At 61.7% G+C, this 19,533-nt stretch overlaps 1 protein-coding gene across 1 annotated transcript in view; it reads left to right on the top strand.

Annotated features, from left to right (window-relative positions):
• The window catches only part of LOC109324490 (dedicator of cytokinesis protein 2-like), a 106,070-nt gene that overhangs the window by 63,193 nt on the left and 23,344 nt on the right, over positions 1-19,533 (top strand). The window contains exons 27-28 of the mRNA XM_019556497.1: positions 705-776; positions 4,257-4,352. Of these exons, the coding sequence (XP_019412042.1) occupies positions 705-776; positions 4,257-4,352 (168 nt within the window). The remainder of the gene's footprint in view (positions 1-704; positions 777-4,256; positions 4,353-19,533) is intronic.

The following is a 19,533-nucleotide window of genomic DNA, read 5'->3' on the forward strand; positions in this document are numbered from 1 at the left end:
CTTCTCGGGGTGGTGGCGGCAATGTTACCCCCAGACTAGCGAGTGTGCTCCGGGAGAGGGGTCGGCCGAGCATAAGGCGCCCCAGGGAGGTGCTCAGAGCCTGGCAGGTGGGCGGCTCAACGCAGGAGCACCCCCTACTGGCCTGCCACACCATCCACCATCCCACGAGAGGTCTTGGGCTGCCCCCGAGCCACTGGCAGGGGAGCACACGAGACAGGACAGACCTGGGGTCAGGCGTAATGTGGCATCTCCTCTGCTCCTCTGTCATCGCTATTTGTCTGCGCCCAGTGCAATCGGGGCCTCGCTGTGCCTAGAGAGATGGCCCCCAGCCTCGGGGGGCCACAGCCTTGAGTCTGGGTGGGAGCACCGGGAGGGGAGGGGAGGGGAGGGTTGTGCCCCAGCTGCAGAGAAGCAAAGTGACGCTCGCTGTCCAGGTCCAGAAGGAGCCAGGCATAGGGCTGGCTGGAAGGGGCATTTTGCTACCTTGGTCTTGCCAAAAGCATCGTGTGAGATGTCCCTCCCTGCTTCCAACTTGGAGCAGGAAGCCGGACCAGCTGCCAGCACGCAGTGTCCCCGTGGCAGGCCCAGGTGCGGCGCAGCATCTGGGACCGGTGCAGAAGGGAAGCTCAGCGCAGCTGCGTGCTTGGGCTTGTCTCTGGGGGTTGTGGCTCTTGGTTAATTTTGCCCTGCGTTCTTGGTTGCAGAGAGCAGAGGAGCGGAGGGTGCGGCAGAGCGCACAGGAGACGCAGTGCTGCGGGGAGCAGGACACGGAGCTGGTGAGTGCCATGCAGTGGAGAAGGGATGGGACATGGCCCGAGCACTCTCTGTCTCTGCCCCTGGGAGTTTCCAGGAGTAGGTTGGACAGGCCCATGGCTGCGATGGTTGAGTCAGGGCTGATCCTGCCTCAGATAGGGGCTGGGGTCGATGGGAGCTTGCAAGACCCCTCCAGCCCCCCAGTCCCATGAACAGCGCATGGAAGGGTGGGCAGGAGAGGGGAGGGAAGGACGGTGCCTGCTAAGACCATTTGCTGGGCAGGTTGCGTGGTCAGCGAAAGGCCCATGCCCGACCAGGTGGGGAATGGGGAAGCCGTTCAGAGCCCCCCGAAATGCCTGCAGACAAATGCTGGGGCCAGGGTCCCAGGGCAGAGGCACGAAAACCAGCAAGAAAAGCTGCAGAAAGCTGCCTGGAGGTGCACCCCAGCCAGGGCAGAGCCTGCGGGGAAGGACCACGGACTTCACCAGATGCAAAAGCCCCTGGAAAGGAGAGTAGGAATGAGCAGATCCCCATGCGGAGCAGCGCACAGCACGGGGCAGCCACATCCTGTGAGCCAAGGAGTGCAATGATAACGTGAGCAGCGCCACGCCGCGCAAGAGGAGCTGCTCCGTAGGAAAGGACACGATGCGACGCGAGGGTGGGCCGGGCATGGTCCAGTGGCTACAGGAACGCTTTGCCCTCCGCACGGACAGTGCTACCCTGAGGGTGAAGGCGAAAGGCCAGGGGGGAAGGACAGTCAGGGTTCGTGGGCTGTGTCTGATGCCCAGACTTCCCCGAGGTGTCTGGTTTGAGGACTGTGTCATTCAAGGCTTTCTTTAGAAAGCTGCTGCACTACAGCCCTAGTTATACCTGTTGGCAGGTCTTAGGACCGTGCTGGGTCAGAAGTCCCTAGGATGTGTTTCTTCTTGGTTCAAGGCTCGATAGGCTGTGACGGCCTCTTAAAGCAGAGCAAAAGCACTTGGAAATCCCCACGACGAGGGTGGCGGAGTCCAAACGGAATAAATTAAAATAGCTTCAGGAAAAGGCAGAGGCCTTCCTCCAAGCCTGTGCAAAGCAGGGTCTGTGCAGCCCCGCGTATGCCTGTGGCCTCTGCTTGTGTCTGAGCCCTGATGAGGGGCCAGGGCTTTCCCACTGCAGCGGTGCAAAGCGTCCCTCTTTGGTGCAGTGCAGGAGACCTCCCTGCCCCAGAGGAGAAAGCTCTTTCTCTCCACTGCTTGGAGAGAGATCTCCTCAAGCCCCCATGTCCGGGGTATCTGGTGCCCGGGGCTCCTCAGCCTGGTGCCATTTCTCTGGTAGCTGAAGTCCCAGTGCTGCTCGAGGGCTTCACTCAGCAGCGGGCACGCTTTCCATGCTGCGGTCTGCCAGACCACTGCAATCAGCACCGGTGCTTGGAAGGCAGGCATGCCTGGCACCTGCCCATCCCGTGCCGGCACCTTCAGCATGTGCCTGCACCAGCCTTCCTCTGCTGTTGGCCACGATCACCTCCGCACTCCCGACCCTGGCATAGATCAGACCACATGCTCGTTCAGGCTCCGGAGCAAGAAACTGCTGGAGTGCCCTGTGTAGTCCTGGTTATTTGCAAGGGATGGCCCACATCTGCGGTCGCAGGAGAAGCCAGCGAGGACAAGCACCGTTTTGTGGAGGAACACGGTGCAGCTCTTCCTACTACCTTAGCCTCCGCGGGTGGGGACAGATGGCAACTGACCATGGTCTTCCCGGCCCATGCCGGACGGGGTCTGAGAGGAGGCAGGCCAGAGTGTGTGAGGGGCATCACCCCTGGGTCACCTTCTCCCGGGAGCCCCGCACAGGGCCTTGCACATGCCAGGGACAAAGGCAGCAAAGCAGGAAGTTGGCTGGGAGCTGGGGGTGGAAATCTCCCGCCAGAGAGATTGTTTGTTGCAGAATTATAAAATTCTTGTGGTTTCTCTGCAAACAGGAAGAGTCACGGACAGCGAGGGCAGGAAGGGAGCTCAGGAGGCAGGTCCTGTCAGACCAACCTGGCAGCCTCTGTGACCAGGTCATAAAAGCCTTGGACGCAGGTGTCGCGGTGGATGTAGTCTTTCTGGACTTTTGGAAGGCCTTCGACACTGTCTCTCACCCCATTCTCATTAAGAAATTGGGGGACTGTGGTGTCGACACCCACACAGTCAAATGGGTCACCAACTGGCTGGAGGGCCGCACCCAGAGAGTGGTGGTGGATGGGTCATATTCAACCTGGAGGGATGTGGGCAGTGGGGTCCCCCAGGGCTTGGTCCTCGGGCCCACACTGTTCAACATCTTCATCAGTGACTTGGACAAGGGGTTAAAAAGCACCTTGTTCATACCTGCAGGCTGGGGAACTCCTTCTCATCAGTGCAGAGGCAGAAAAGGATCTTGGAGTCATCACTGATGCCAAGATGAACATGGGCCGGCAGTGTGGGGACGCGGTCAGGAAGGCCAACCGTACCCTGTCATGCATCCACAGATGCATCTGGAGCAGGTCCGGGGAGGTGATCCTCCCCCTCTATGTGGCACCGGTCAGGCCGCAGCTGGAGGACTGCGTCCAGTTCTGGGCGCCACACTTCAAGAGGGATGTGGACAGCATGGAGAGGGTCCAGAGGAGGCCACTCGCATGATCAGGGGGCAGCAGGGCAGACCCTACGAGGAGAGGCAACGGGACCTGAACCTGTTCAGCCTCCACAAGAGAAGGCTGAGGGGGGATCTGGTGGCTGCCTATAAACTTACTAGAGGGGGGACCAGCAGGGAGTGGGAGAGACCCTGTTCCCCTGAGCACTACTGGGAGTAACAAGGAACAATGGCCAGAAGTTGACTGAGGTAGGTTCAGACTAGATATCAGGAGGCGTGACTTCACGGTCAGGGCGGCTAGGATCTGAAACCAACTTCCAAGAGAAGTGGTGCTGGCTCCTACCACGGGGATCTTCAAAAGCAGGCTAGATAATCATGTAGCCGGGGTCATTTGACCCCCAGCATCCTTTCCTGCCATGGCAGGGGGTTGGACTTGATGATGTACTCAGGTCCCTTCTGACCCAACCAACGATGAAACTATCTAGTCCAACCCCCTGCTCACAGCAGGACCAGCCCCAACTACATCATCCCAGCCAAGGCTTGGTCCAGCCAGGTCTTCAACACCTCCAAGGAAGGAGCTTCCACCACTGCTCTGGGTAACTTGTCCCAGTGCTTCACCACCTTCCTGGTGAGAGTTTTTCCTCATATCCAACCTCAACTTCCCTTGCTGCAGCTTGAGCCCATTGCTCCTTGTCCTGTCATCTGCCCCCACTGAGATCAGTCCAGCTCCATCCTCTTTGCAGCTCCCCCTGCAGGGAGGTGGAGGCTGCTGTTCAATCCCCCTCGGTCTTCTCCAAAGTGCCAGCACTCACCTGAGGCAACTGCATGGCCAGGCAGAGATGGGCAATACCCTGTGATCTCCCTGCATCCTCCCTCTCTGCATTTGGCCTCTGGCCCTAACACGTCTTGCCTTGCAGGGGAGGGTGAAGAGACATGTCAAGATGATCCTGGAGAGGCTGCTGCGCACCGTCAACTGCCGGGTGATTGTCTTGGACCGGGAGCACAGTCTGCGAGTGAGTACTGCTGCCTTGCGGCTCTGGGCTCTGCGGGGCTGGGTCTCTGGGGGTCCTGCAGGGGCCACAGCCTGGGCATCAGCTGTGGCGATTGTGTCTAGGAGGTCCCAGGGGGGTCAGAGGCATGGACAACTCGCCGCACTGTTGGAGAAATATGTCCCCGGGGCAGGGAGGGGATGTGAAGCAGGGCTGGACGTGTCTGGGGAGGCTGGCACGAGCATGGAGCGTCGAGCGTGGCAGCTCCGTCCGAGGGGGCTGCTCAGGGCGTGCGCTGCTGACTGCGCTCCACGGTGCTGGGGGGTGGCTGCGAGCTGCCCGAATCCTGCCAAGCTGCCTGCTTCAGCCAAGGTTGACACCGCTGCCGTGTCCCGGTTTCCAGCACGCGTCCGTCTCCGCACTCGGCGACACCCTTGGCTGGAGTCGCCCGCTTCCGCGGCTTCAGTCTGAAATTCACCTCTGGTTTGGACAGAGCTCATCCCGCCTCGGGCGGGGCTGGACTCGAGGTGACCTCAGGGGCCCTCCGCCCTTTCCCTGTGGCTTGTGATGAGAGAGACATTGCTCTGGCCCTGCCAGGTGCAGGTGCCAGGGCTTTCGGTGTGTGACAGGTGAGTGTGGAAAGTGTGCAATCGGGGCTCTTCTGGTTGTGGCCATCAGTGTCAGCTGCTCCCAGGCTGCCCTTTGTACTGCAGCGAAGGCGAAGAGCAGCCTTGGCTGATTTCGGGTAGGAATGGGAAGCGCCAGCTTCCCAAGTGCTTTTTGCCAGTCTGTAGATGACAAATGCATTTGGTAATATCTCCCGGTGACCAGCTCGTTATTGGTCTGGTAGCTGTCTCCGCCGAGCCGCTCATTTTCATGCCGCATCGGTGCTCTGTGATTGCAGTGGGGGTTGCAGAGCTTCATCATCTTCATCCATTCCTGGAAGCTGGGGAAAGGGGCATAAATCTGCCAGCATCTTCCCTGCTTGGCAGGCTCCAGGAGGCGGGAAGTTCGTGTGCATGGGGCCAAAGCAAAAGGGGCTCTCCTTTTCCTGGTAGCAGCAGGTGCAGAGAATGGGCGCAGGGGAGCAAACACACTACAAAGCTCAGGCATGTCCCTTGCAGTGGCCTTGCCACCACAATCCTGTGGCTCTTGTGTCTGCAGTGACACTAAGTGCCCCATATCCCTGTCCTGTCCCATGGAGGAGCTCCTGTCTTCGAGGCCCCGTGGCCCATCATTCTGCCCCAGGTGCGTGGCTCAGACCTGCAGCCACTGGTCCCTTGGGGCACGCCTGGCCTCATTCGGTACGGACGTGCTCATCCAGGCCCTGTGCTGAGGATGCTGCCTCCCAGGCCAGCTGAGCTGGGAACGGGAGGACAAACGGGTCAGAGCCTCAGCAGGGACCTGCCACCAGTGTTAGCACCCAGTAGATGCCACGTGTGTGCCACGGTGCAACCCAGAGGTGCAAAGGAGCACGGGAACGCCTGCACTGGCCTCTGCATGCCAAGGCTGCATGCCAGCAGCTGCGTGGTAGGCAGAGGTGAGACCTGGAGCCACAGCCCAGCCGCTTGCCTGGGCACCTGCAGCAAGAGGTCCCAGAGCCTGGGGCCAGAGGAAGCTCTTCCCTTGGGGAGAGCAGGGGCTTGTGCCCATGGCTGGGGGTCCTCAGCTACCGAAGCCCACCGTGGGTGACTCCCCTTCTGCACGGGCTTCATACAGACAAGCAGGGCTGCAGGCCAGACAGCCTCCACGGTGCATCGTGGTTCAGGACGGGGCAGCTGGGGGGGCACGGGCTGTGGGCCTGGCTAGGGACACCTTGCGTCCTCCCTGCCACCCTGCAGGGGCTGCGTGGTCCCCAGTGGGCCCAGACCCCTGCGCCTCCATGCTCCGCATCTCCCTCCAACAAAGGGGTGAATTCTTCCCTAAGAGCCAAGCCACCCCCACAGGACAGCACTGGCCCCCGGGAGCCCCCAGCCCCCATTACCATGCGCAGGTGGTCTCATTAGGACCTTCTTGCAGCTCTCCATCCCAGTGGATCCCTCCTCCCCCTCAAGCTGGAATTGCTTTTTCCGAGCATGGCAGCGTCTCCTCAGCGCACTGCATCGGGGCGCTCACCACGTCACGCTCCACATGCAGAGGCCGTCCCTGCCTGCCTCCAGCCCCCTGCGATCTGGGCCCCTCATTAAACCATGAGTAAATCTCCCCTCTCATGGGCATCCAGGCAGAGGCTGGAGTATTGGAGCTGCTAATTGCTCTCGCGCTGTAACAAGTTAATGCATCCTGCAGCAGGCAGCTCCCAGTCTCGGCCCCCACTGCCTCCGGGAGACACGACCAAGGCTGCAGTGCTTCCATTCAGGCACCGGCGAGCAAAGCTGCCACGTGAGCCGAGCTGGCCAGGGCTCGGGCTCAGACGGGCTGCAGCGGACAGGCGCTTGTGGCGGAGCTGACCCCACACGGGTCCGTTTTGCTGGCACTTCTCCCTGTAGCGCCAGCCTCCATGGGTCCTGGGGACCAGGAGCCTTGGATCCACTTCCCTTCAGGACTGGTGCCTGGAGCCACAGGGCTGTCCTCCTTGGGCGCGCACAGCAGCGCTGCACGTGGAGGGTCTCACCCCCGATGGCTCCGAGCCGCTGGGAGCTGCCACGGCCCATCTATAACGACCCGACGCCCCTTGTCCTGGCCTGTGCCGGGCTTGGGTGCCACGTTACGTGGCTGCATAGGGGCTGGGCCCCCACTAGCGTGTGACACCACGTGCACGGGAATGTGTAGCACAGGGAGGGCCAGACGTCTGACAGTGTCAGAAGCTGGAGGTGGAGAAGGTCCTGCCTGTCTCCACAAGGCCAGGGTGAGTCTCTTTCCTGCTGTTTCTCTCCGAGTGCCCAGGTTTCTCATAAGACCACACAGGAGAGCTGCCATGTCCCGGGCAGACCCCTCCCATGTCTGGCTGCATGGTCGGAGCTGTTCCCAGGCTCGGTGCGCACAAGGACAGCCCCAGTGCTTTGTGTGTGGGGAGGGGGTGAGGGCATGGCCAGAGGCACCAGCAAGTCTGTGATGGGAGAGGCTTACTGGGTCACCACTGCGAGCCCTGTGGGGCAGGGATGTTCCCTGCGGCGTCTTGAAGGTGTTCAGGTCCCTCCTCGTTGCTCAGCAGCCGGGGTCACCGGCACGGGATCACAGCTGAGTTGAACTCCACTCTCATCTGAGCCTGGGAGGGACTGAAGTCTCCCAGGTTCTTGGGAATCAACTGAAATGAAGCCCCTGCAGAGGCACTGATGCTGCAGCCCAGGCTGGGGATGGGGACGAGGCTGAGCCAGTGCTCCTGCTGGCACCAACCTCGCAGGGTCCTGGCCGGAGGAGGGGCGAAGGCTCGAAGGAACTGAACCTGTCACTGGAGGCCCATGGACGGGAGTTGCACTAACGCTAGAGAAGGCGCTGGCGGCACTTGAGAGGCACGGGCAGGAGCCCTAGTGTAGACAAGCCTCCGGCAGCTTCCCCAGAATCTGCCATGACAGCAGCAATGGGCATGCAGTGGGGATAGCTTGTTATCTCCAGCCCTCGTCTCCAGTGACCCCCTGCATGCCCCACAGGTCTTCCCGGGAACAAACGTACGCTGGCCAGGGCAGGGGTAACAAAAATAGCGTCTCCCTGGAGTTTATTGATTTCTCATGAAATACAGCATTGCCCGCCCCCGCTATTTACACAAGGGGTGCCAGTAAGGGAACCCGAGAGAGTTAGAAATAGAAAAGCTGGTGCTACCCAAACCCTGGCCTCGAAGAGAGGGAGAGCAAGGAGAAGAGAGTGCTTGTGGTATCAGCAGTGGACAGTCCCGGGGACAGCGGGGCCCGTCCTGCCACCGGGCAGTGTGTGTCTGCGTCCCGTCGCGGGCAGCACCTTACATCACAGGAACCAGAAGCACTTGCGCCTGGATTTTTTGGAGTCCATTTTTGTAGGCAGCTTTGGCACCGGAGACGGCTCCTGCCGACTTGGCGTGGCAGCTCGTGCCATGATGGGGGAGCTCGGGCCTGACTCGCTCTCGATGCTGCTCAGCACCCGCTGGAAACGGCCTTCCTGCTGCCGGAAATCGTGCTCCACGCTGTGTACCGGGGGAAAGGAGACCAGGTTAGTGGGCCTGTAGCAAGCCGCCATCCAGGCACACGCCAGCCAGGGAGGAAGCCGGACCGGCGGGGCTCGGCCTGCAACGTCCCTCCTGCTGGCTGCCCTCCACCCACGCGGGTCTGCCCACACGGAGCTGCTTCCCGAAGCACCTCCCTCCCCGCGGCCCTTCAGGATGGACCTCGCCGCGCGCGGGCAGCACCCATGTGTGAGGGGCTGGACCAGCACTAGGGGCTTTGCCGAGCGGGGCTGCCTGCGGACCAGCGTCCCAGCACCGGGGCCACTCTCCCCACGCACGGTCAGACTGTGGCTCTGGCTAGGACCTTGTGGGCTGCTCTGTCCAGGGCCGCAGAGAGATGCAGCGGCCTGTGCCTTCGGCCCTTGCTAGTCACAGAGCCGTGAACAGGAGCACCCTGCTCCTCTGACTTCCCTGACCACCTCTATTGATTTGGCTCCCTCCAGGCAGGGCGCACGCAGAGAAGGATGGTGGGTGCATGAAAGCCTGGCTCGGAGGTGGGCTGGCAGGCCTGGACCCTGCATTGAATCCTTCCCCTGGCTTCTTTTCTCGGGCACTGAAGCCTGCAGGAAAAGCAGCCAGTCAAGGGCCAAGCAGCGCCGAACCAGCTGTGCAGGTAGCCCAGGGCCGCGTCTCCGCCAGGGCCAGTGCCAGCTGCTTCAGGCAAGGGCAGCGTTGCTTGCACAAGGGGCTGTGGCTGACACCAGCAGCCAGGCAGTTGCTTTCCCCTAAGCTCAGTCCCCCCAGATCTAATGCCCTTGGCCTCGAGACCCCCTGTTCATTCAGCCGAGCAAAACGTGGAACTTGTCAGCAAAGACCGACAGAATCCACCTCCTGCAGCGCCAGGCGCTGCTCTCCTGCCTCAGCCTGTCCGTGTGCACACGGCATCCCCGCAGTGCCCGACTCAACGGTGCTGCCTCGGGGCACTGTCCCTGGGCCACAGCGGCATGGAGAAGGCTGAAGTTAGACTGTGGCCGACCCCCATCAAAGCTGCCTCTGCCCCAACTGCGCGGCTCTTGGCGGGCGGTGAGCCGTGTGGCCTGACAGCAGGACGCTTGTCCCTGCGGCAGTGAGAACGCGCTGGCGCCCACATCACTGTGGCACTGGAGACCTCCAACGACCGGCTCCACCATGCAGCCTCGGGCTCTCTCTTGGGCTTTGGTTCAGAGGAGCGCACCTTTTGGACTCCCCCTCTCCAGCCGTTGCGGGCCAGAGGCACTGCAGGAGTCAGCTCGCTTCACCAAGAATCCCGCGGGCAAAGCCTGAGTTCGGGGCACTCCCGGGTGGTGCAAGGCAGAGCTGTGCAGAAGCAGCATTGCCACGTGGGCACGGGGCCAGGCCAGCTCCACCTAGCGGCAGAGGGCACAGCCCAAGGGCAGCGCTGTGAATACAGCTGCCCTGCCCGTAGGAGAGCTGGCATGTGCGGGGGTCTGGGCAAGGTACCCGGGCACAGCAGGTCTCTGCCGTGGCCTTGAGGCTCGGTGCCTGTGGCGGGGGGGCACCTGTCCACGTGGCCTCGGGGGTTTGCACGCCCTGTGCCCTCACAGAAGGTGCAAGGAGATGTCCTCCTGGAGATGAGCCCCCAGTGCACAGCTGGTCAGAGCTGGACCGCGTGTGACTGCATGGCTGGAGATGCAGGAGACCCATGCTGTGCCCCATGCCTTCTGGGTGGCCTCAGGGAAGTAATTTCCTCTCCTGGCCTTAGCCCTTGCTTGTGATGAGGATTATTGTCCCCACGGCTCTGTCTGCTTGCTCTACTTCGACTGTAAGCAGGTCACGGCAGGGCAGTCTCCCTGCGTCTGTGCAGAATGGAGCCTGGATTTCAGTCACTGCTGCAAGGGAAATAACAGCACAGGGAGGCTTTGCGCAGGCCACGGCTCAGCAAGGGGCACTGGGACCATGAGCATCCAGCCGCCCCTTGCCCCACAGCTGAAGGCAACAACTAAGCCATGGGCAGAGCCGGGAGGGAACCCGCTGCTCGCCCACGGGTTGCACCGATCTCCGTGAGCCCGGGCGGCACCGTCCTCTGCTGCCCCAGCGTGCAGCCTCGCGGTCACCCAGCAGCATGCAAACAGGGAAGCTCAGGGGGCCTGGGTATGATGCACCCCACGTGTCCGTCTCCTCGTGCCGCTGCGTCCCACCAGAGGACCTGGTGCGGCACATGGACTGCCGCGAAGCCCAGAGGGAGTCCAGAGCGAGAGCTGACAAATGCACCAACCCGCCTCCTCCAGATGTGACATCTCCTCCCAGACACAGCGCCATGCAGAGACAGGCTCGTCAGTCCCGATTAGCACTGAAATCCCCCACGAGCGACGCGGTGGGGGGGCTGCGGTTAGCTCTGCTGCAGACACACATGGAGCCAGAGACACAGATACAATGAGGAGAGACATGCACGCAGCGCAGCAGGCATGCGACGGGCTGCGGGAGGGATGCCTGTGTGTTGGTGCAGGGTGGGGGGGACCCACGCATGCATGCAGGCACCCTGAGAGAGCCCCTTACTCCCTCATGGTGGGACGTGCACAGAGCAGGTAGCCAACACTTGTCCACAAACACATGCATGCGGGAAAGTGTTGCTTGCTGTCAGCTCCGCAAAGGGGCAGCACAACCCCGACCCCCTGCAAGCGAGGGCGAATGGAGAAGACACAAGTAATGACAAGCCAGGGCCATGCACGGGCACACGGAGGAAGCTGGACACCGGCAGCCAGCGCCCGGTGGATGCACACCGAGACACCCGGGGATGCCTGGACACACAGCAGGATGCACCTGGGTACCTCCTCCCAGAGGCCAGTGGGCCGGCCCCCGCCCTCCGCACGGACAGGAGTGGGGCCGCTCCTCTCCCCCGTGCTCGGGGCTGGGTGACTTCTCTGTGGTGCACGGGGCGAGATCTGGGGAAAGAGAGAAACGGAGCGAGGTCTTCCTCCCCCCATGCACCGGGCTGGGCGCAGCCGGCCCAGGGCCCCACGCGCCAGCCAAGGGGAGCGGGTGCCTGCCACAGCGGCAAAGCAGCACGGACTGAAGGGCCGTGTCGGGACACGATGCCGGGCGAGGGGCCGTCACTCCTCACACGGACCTTTCTCATCGCAGTTGCCGAGAGCCTCGCCGGAGCCGAGACCGAGGGACGCTGCGTACCAGACAGGGAAGGCAGTGGCGCTCAGCCCCATCCCCAGCATGCGGCGCTGCTGGCAGCCCCCTCGCAGCCCTGAGCCCACCTCGGTGTGCCAGCCCTGCGCAACACCGCCATGGGTGTCAGCATCATGGCCTGACCCTGGCATCGCACCCAGCCCGAGGGCATGAGAGGCAGGTGAGAGCTGCTGAGCTCACCGCCTCCCTTAGCGAGCGACGTCGAGGTTTATGACCTTCGCTGTAGCGCAGGTCCCTTGTTTGGTCGCAGACGGCCTGGTTCAGCCTCCAGCATCATCGGTCCCCCTTTGCTGCAAGGTCAAAGCCCGGGCTACCAGCAGGCCTCTCTCGTGCGGATACTTGCTATCCCGTGCGCCGCCCTCGCACTCACAGCTTCCCGCCGTGCCTCTGCATCCATCTGAGTGTCAGGCCATCATTGTAGTGTGCCTGAACCCTGTTTTGGGGGGCCCTTGCCCCCGGCTGCCTTGCAGTCCCTTGTGCAAGTGAGGTCTGTTTCTGATGTCACCCAGTGCCCTGTGCCCATGTGCATCTTGGCCCTTGATCCCTCTGCTTTGCAGCCCGGACCCCTGCGTAGCGGCTCGTCTCTCCCTGACGGGCGCAGCCGATGGCCCATCTGCCTTTGGGGCAGTCGCTGCACTGACCCGAGGGCGAGTTTTGCTTGTCCACAGTTCAAGATGCAGTTTCCCCCAAGCCTCTGCACTGATCTCCTTGAAACCTGGCAGGCTTTGTGGCCTCTGCAAGAGCTACCAGCCCTGCAACTTTCACCCCCCTGTAGCTTAACACACACACGTGACGTGAATTTTGCTCTCAGAACTTCAGGCTGCACTTTCCCAGAAACCCCTGCACCTATCCCCTTGAAACATGGCACGCATCATACTCTCAGCAGAGGCTACCATCCCTGCAAGGTTCATCTGAATCAGCCAAAAGGCACCAAAGTTATAGATATTTCATTGATTCCCCTTTATACCCTATGGCTAAATCTCTGAATCTTTTCCGAATCCATTCGGAAAGCCTAAAGCTTCCTGCGATTCGATCTGGATTCGTAGATTGGGCCTCCGAATCATCTCCAAATCCGAATCATGATCCAAAGCTTTGCACAGCCCTCCTGGCCAGCTGCAGCGCAGCACTCGGCATCCCGGAAACACCTCTGCCGAGCCCTGCGCCCTCCCCGGGGCCCGAGACCTGCGCCCGACCTGCAGCACCAGGGACGCTGCTGCCTGGGAGCAAGGACACAGGGCTGCCGGGGGCATGCAGGTGCTGCCCAGCTTGGGCAGGGCAGCCTCAGAGGAAGACCAAATGCTTTGGGCAGGTGAGCCCGTGGGGCAGGAGACAACCTTGTCCTCGTGGCTGCAGCTGCCTGGAGGCCACGGTGGAGTCTGACCTGGGACCCTTGAGACTGGAAAACTGGGGTTTCTCCTGGCTGCACTGACGGCCCAGGCACCAGGGAGATGCACCAGCGTGCAGAGTCCCTGCCTGTCCCTGCTGCACTGCTTGGGAGAGCTGGCCTGTGCTCTCCTCTCCTGCTACGGCACCACAGGGCTGCGGCTACCCATGCACCAGGGCTGGGGCCTCCTACACCGCCTCTGGGCAGAGGCCAGAGGAAGAGGGATAGAAAGACCCAGGCACTGTCACATGCCCTCATGCCCTCCTTTCGGCACTGCAATGATGCAAGAGGGGCACTGGTGAGGACAGGATGACATGCGGGTGCACAAGGGGATCTCGGAGTCATAGCGGACTCCAAGATGAACATGAGTCGCCAGCGCGATGAAATCACCAGCGAAGCTACCCGCACGTTACCATGCACCAGAAGATGCATGATGACTAGATCCAAGGAGGCGATACGTCCCCTCTGGTCCGACTGCAGGTGGAGCATGCATCTGCACTGCACTTCAAGAAGGATGTTGATAGACTCGAGAGGGTCCAGAGGAGGCCACTGGTATGGTCAGGGGCTTACAGGACAAGCCTGACAAGTAGAGACTGAGGACCTGGACCTCTGCAGCCTCCGCAAGAGAAGGCTGAGGGGGATCTTGCGGCTGCCGACAGATTCATCGGGGGGCACAGCAAGGGAGTGGAGATGCTCTGTTCACCAGGCGCCTCTTGGGGTAACAAGGAGCGATGGTCACAAACTGACAGAGAGCAGATTTAGGCTGAATATCAGGAAAAACTTCTTCACGGTAAGGGTGGCCAAAATTTGGAATGGGCTCCAAGGGCGGTGGACCTCCCCTCCCGTGGGGGTCTTTAAGAGAAGGCTGGACAAACACCTGGCCGGGGTCCTCTGACCCCGGTGCTCTTTCCTGCCCAGGCAGGGAGTCAGACTCAATGATCTGTTGAGGTCCCATCCGACCCGAACATCGATGGATCTGTGCTCGCGGGGAGCAGAGCCAGCCTGCCTGGCCAGTGGGACGGGGCTGCCTTCCGGCAGCTGCAGATGCCCGAACAGCACCAGCTCCCTTGAGCCCCTGCCCACCCCTGGTGCCGGATGCCCAGGGCACAAGACGCCTCTATGTGCTGGGCTGGCTGAAACCCCTGGGGCTCGTGCTGGCCTGCTGGGACCCAGCCCCAGCTGCAGGACACGAGGCACGAACATATGCAGGCCACATCTCTGTGGCCAGCAGCAGGCAAGCCATTAGCCTGGTGCGCAACAGGGCTGGCTGTCCAGCCCCAGGCTCTGCCTGGACACGAGTGGCTTGGGGGGCAGCTGAGAGCAGCGCTGCAATGCGCGGCCACGGCTGGAGCCGGTCTTCATGCAGACACCCGGCCATGTGCCAGGGACCCGCCTGGGCTGTTCTGGGGGACTGGTTCTCAGCAGTAAGTGTGTGCACGTTGGGTGGGGAGGGGTCTGCGTACGCATGCACCGAGTGCCAGAGGCCGTAGGGGATCAGAGCAGGGCCACTGGAAAGGCCAGAGACCCTGCTACTCTGGAGATGTTCAGTCCCCTGCACAGGGGGCCCAGACAGCCCAGACCCTGTGCAAAAAGCCTGCCAGGTCAGAGGGCCCATGCGCCTGCCCAGGGCTGCTGATATATTTGGGGTCCCACAGCATGGACGCAGGTACACAAGCCCAGCCCCAAATGTGGCGCGTGGCGGAGGCGGCAGCACCTACCTGTAGATGATGCAGGCACAGTCTCGGCAGGTCCCGCAGTTGGCGATGTCCTGTCCCGTCCGGTAGGAGTGTCGCCTGCGGCACAGCAGAAAGCCCGTGAGATACAGCCGCGGCAGCCACTACCCAACCGGCATCCCCAGGGCCTTTGCGTCTACCTGCCTGGGCACTGACCCACGTGTCACCAGGGCAGGGGTGGGCGCACGGGAAACCCCTGGGGAATGCCAGCTCCCGGGGCTCGGGCAGGCTGCTTCCCCTGCCCCCGGGACAGGATGTTTTCAGTGCCTGGCCAAGCGGGGCTGGGACTGTCCAGAGCCGGCTGTGCGTGCCCGGGGCTGCGGCTCACGAGGCAGGGGCAGAAGCCGCCCAGTGCTGCATGCAGGTTCCCACAACCACAGCACCAGCATCAGGGGCACAAGCTGCCCCTTGGCCATCTCACAGGGCTGCGGGCTGCCTTTCCCACAACACAGAGGAAAAGGGAGCCCGTCTGGATGTGTGGACAGAGAGGCAGCGGCTGGGAGCAGGACCTGCCCAGCCCACTCTCCTGTCCGTGGGGCCAGCCCCGGTGCAAGAGCTCGGCCCCCCTCATCCAGCCCCAGTGCCAGGGATGGCCACAGCTCAGGGACAGGGGGGTTTGGCCCCCAGCTCTCTGTGAGGTGCTGCCTGCACCGGGCGCGTTCCCACTAGCTGTGTGCTTTCCAGCACCTGGCAGCCCTACAAGCACCCCTAGTTCATCGCACGGGGCAGGGAAGCAGGTCCTCACCCCGGTTCCCCTGGCTCCTGGGGCAGCCACGTGCTTGGCAGGCAGCAGCGAGGGGCCTGGCCTGTCCCTTTCTGGGATTGGGAGGCTGGGGCTGACCTGGCTGCGTGGCATCTGGTGTAGGGGACGGGCTCGTCTACTCCTGAATGAACCCAAGCTCCTTCCTTTGATGCCCCTGAGTCAGCCAGTCCCGTTCCTAGCTACCGTCCCTGCTTGAAGTCTGCATCTTACCTTATCCAGCCCCCATCCCCGCTAACGCAGCTTTCGCTGCCATCTCTGGGGTACCAAACTCCTTCTCCCCATGATGGCCACCTCCTCGCCTTTGCTTCGGGACCCGAGCGATTGAGCATCTTAAGCCTCTCAAGGTTTCTGCACCCCCAGCCCATTGCTACAGCCCTGCTCTGGGCACTTCCCCGTGCTCAGCATCCGGTCGCCAGGAGGGATCTGGGCCCAGAAAGGGCCTCGTGGCTGCCGTGCAGAGGCAGTAACAGCTCCCTGCTGCTCCGTGCACAACCCTCCTCCGCGGGCGCAGCTGCCAACTCAACACAGCCCCCGGGTACTCCTCAGACGTGCGGCACGTCCAGAACAAGGACGTCGCAGGGCCGGTCCTGCCACGCACCCTGTGCCACATGCCCCCACGGTCTCTTTCAAGCTCCTATCACGAGACATGCCCGTGCTCCCATGTGCTTCAGTCAGGCTGCAGACCTGGGCTGCCCCGTGCCCATCATCACTGTCCCTGCCAGCCGTGCATGCACGGGAGAGGATTTTATATTGTGCTCTGGGTCATTGGTAAAGACACTGAACAGCGCAGAGCCGAGACCAGGCCCCTGCCGGACGCTGGTAAGATACCCCCTGTGCTGATACATCCTTATTTACAATGATGTTTTAGGCTCAGCCTTTTGGGCTATGTTTGAGGCCCAGCTATTTAACTCCCTGGGCACAGGCTGCCTGATCTGGAGTGTGTAAGCAGCATTTAGCAATGAGTGCAACACCCGCCTTGTTCTGATGGGAGAGGAAACATCTCTCTCACTGCAAGACATAGAAACTTCATCTTGCCTCTTTCCCACAGGAGAAACACTTCTGCTTTTCTGCATCACAGTTTTATTTCCTTTATCTTGTCTCAGACCTGAAACATGGTCAGGATTTGCTTTGTTCTCGAGACAGTTAAAGAATTCATGCCCATCACCTTAACCCTGCTCATTTATGCTGTCAGCTTCCCGTATCAACTCCTTGCATCTCCTAACCGCCAGTTTTCACTGTCAACTTCCCTGTTTTTCCTCTTTCTATGTGTTGTTTCACATCCTCCTTTGACCCAGATGTCAGAAGCTTCCTTTGGCAATTGCAGAATTGGGGAGTTTTGGTTTTTGTGGGCACCTAACACATCATTCCTGGTTCCCAAATGCTATTCCCATGTTTTTGTTTAATTGTTTCCCATCTCAGAGGTGCGAGTACATGGGGGCCTGACATCCCTAGCTCCCCTCGGGAAGAGGGCTGTCACCCAGAATGCGTCGAATACCTACACGTCCATCATCTCAGCCCCCGCTGGCAAAAATAAAAGTCAGTGCCCTGCCCTGTCAAGTCAATTGTGCTCACGACTGCATTCAGCTATAGGGAACTGAGACCGTACGAGCAGTGACAGAGCTGTTCTGTTTGCACAGAAATGCCATCGGTCACGATCGCTTAGTCTGTGTCCCAGGTCGAGGTCTTGCCTCGAGTCGCCTGGAGCGGTCTCCCTGGGCCAGCCTCTTTCCGCCTGCAACGTGCAGAGACTCCAGATCTGTTTTGCTACGGGCAGCAGGGCCCGGATCCAACTCCTCCGGGACGGCGTAGGTTTTCCCTGCACATCACGGATGCAGGTTTGAGGCGCTGCGTTTGCTGTTCCTTTGTCTAGTCTGGCGTGTGCTGCAGACTCCCCCAGCCTTCCTCCCGTGTGATCTGTCAGTGCAAGCAGAGCTGCGCAGCGGAGGCCCCGCCAGGCACTTATGTAACAACCGCACAATAGTTTCCCTACTCTTTGCTGTCCTGTCCCATCTCTTGCTTGCTTATGTGACCCGAGCTGTATGCTGAAGCGAGGTCCTAACTGAGCTGCAGACAGCGCAAGCAGGTGCCTTTCCGAGCAGACACGGTGCCCTCGGATGCAGCACAAAGCTCGAGGGGTTCACGATTCTCCCCTGTGTCGGCCTTGTCTGGTCCCTTGGCACTGAATCCCGTCCTGCTGACCGTGCCCTCACTGGGACACGTCCCCATGAAGCTCCTCACACGTCTACACACTCAACTCCTCTCAACAGCCTCTGCAAGCATGCCTCCGCCCCCCCAGGATCGCCTCTAGATTAAACCCCCAAGTCCCAGAGCTGTGGGGCTGGCAGGAACCTGTGGGGCTGGGTCACATCCAGCCCCAGCCCTGCCAGAGGCAGGATCAGCCCCGTCCAAACCAGCCCAGACAAACAGAAGTAATCGTCGCTCCCTTGCTCGTTACCCTTCTGCCTTCCTGCCCCTTGCTCGTTACCTTTCTTTGCCTCCCCGCGATGCTCTTAGCCACTGACAGCTGCAGGACGAATTTTACCTCTCAGCCCACAACGAGCTCCTCCCTGCAAAAGCCCTGGCAGAGGCCTTTAAAAAATCCAAGCTACACGCGTGTGACAGCCCCAGAGCCACGGGGCTGGTGGGGACCCGCAGAGGTCGCATCCAGTCCAACCCTGCCTGAGGCAGGATCAGCGCTGTCCAAACCCCATGTCTGACCTCTGCACAGCCACCCCTACGGTGTGACTTACAAGGCGTAACACTCGAGTCAAGGTCTGCCTGCATCTATTAGCATATATGCAGATTAAGCTCATGGAATCGTTTGCTTGAATCATCACAATCCTGCCTCCAACTTCATGCAGCAGAGGGGAAAGGGAGCTCCCTGGGCAGGCTGGCACTGCCTGCATCGCCCCTCCCAGGAAGGGAGCTCTTCCTAAGGCCGCGCAGCCCTGTCCTGGCCTTGGCCCTGGCCCTGCGCTGGGGATGGGCTGGGACACCCCGTGTCTTCCCGGCAGGAGCCGCTGGAGGCATCCGGACAAGGACAAGCCAGATGGGGCTGGGACCTGCAAGGGCTGAATTCCCTGCTCCCGCCAGGGCTGACCAGCATGTCTAAGCCCGGATTGGGGCCTGCGTGGCAGCTCTTCTCTCCCTCTCCCCATCAGCTGTCACTTTGGTGCCGTGGGCTTGGGAAGGAGGGTCCTGGCCTCGTGCGTCGGGGTGGCGGACACTCGGCTGCGACATGGGCAGCGAGACGGCTTCAGCCCGGGTCTGAGCTGGTCGCTTCCTGCAGACCGGCATGGGGTCAGGGCTCAGGCCTGGCCTGTGTCTTGAGGGGAAGTGCATGGAAAGCAGGGTTGGGGGTGATGGGCAGCCGCGAGGCGGAGGTGTCTGGGGCTGGCTCCGTTTCAAGGGGGCCGGGGTCTTGCTGGAAGGACGTCTGACCCCGGGCGGTGTCCCCATCCCCATCCCCGGGGCCGCGCCAGCGCCCTCCCACCCGGCCACCACACTGCCGTCTGCTCACCCATCCCGCTGGGCCTCCTTCTTCTCCAGGTCCTGGATGACGTCCAGCAGCACCTTGATGGTTTGTTGGCTGGTCTCCAGTACCCCTTCCAGGGACTGCAGCTGCGACCGCAGATCCCCCATGTCCCCGGGGCCCACGTGTCCCTGAGATGTTAGGAAGTGCTCGTCCCCCTTGGACAAACCCACTTGCCCCTTGGCTGCAGCGACCAGCTGCAGCAGGTCCTGCACCTGGCGCAGCGTCTCCGACTGCTCGGCTGTCAGACAGGGCTCGTCCGGCCGGGGGGCCCTGGGGGTCTGCCGGGACAGCGGTGCCCCCTGGCCAGGGCAGGCGTCGCACTGCTGAAGCCCCTCCAGTTTTGTTGGGCCCCCGTCCGGCTGGGGGGCTCTCAGGCGGCTGCAGAGGCTGTGGCTGGGGGGCGCGGGCGGGGGGCTGCTGGGACCCTGATGGCTGAGGGCGGCTGGTGTCTTGTCCGACAAAGGGTGGAGCAGCCCGGGGGAGGCCCCCCCAGGGCTGGGGGGGCACGGGTCTTTGGGAG

This window comes from Crocodylus porosus, unplaced genomic scaffold, assembly GCF_001723895.1.
Source record: "Crocodylus porosus isolate Cpor-Errol unplaced genomic scaffold, CroPor_comp1, whole genome shotgun sequence".
Classification (NCBI taxonomy): domain Eukaryota; kingdom Metazoa; phylum Chordata; order Crocodylia; family Crocodylidae; genus Crocodylus; species Crocodylus porosus.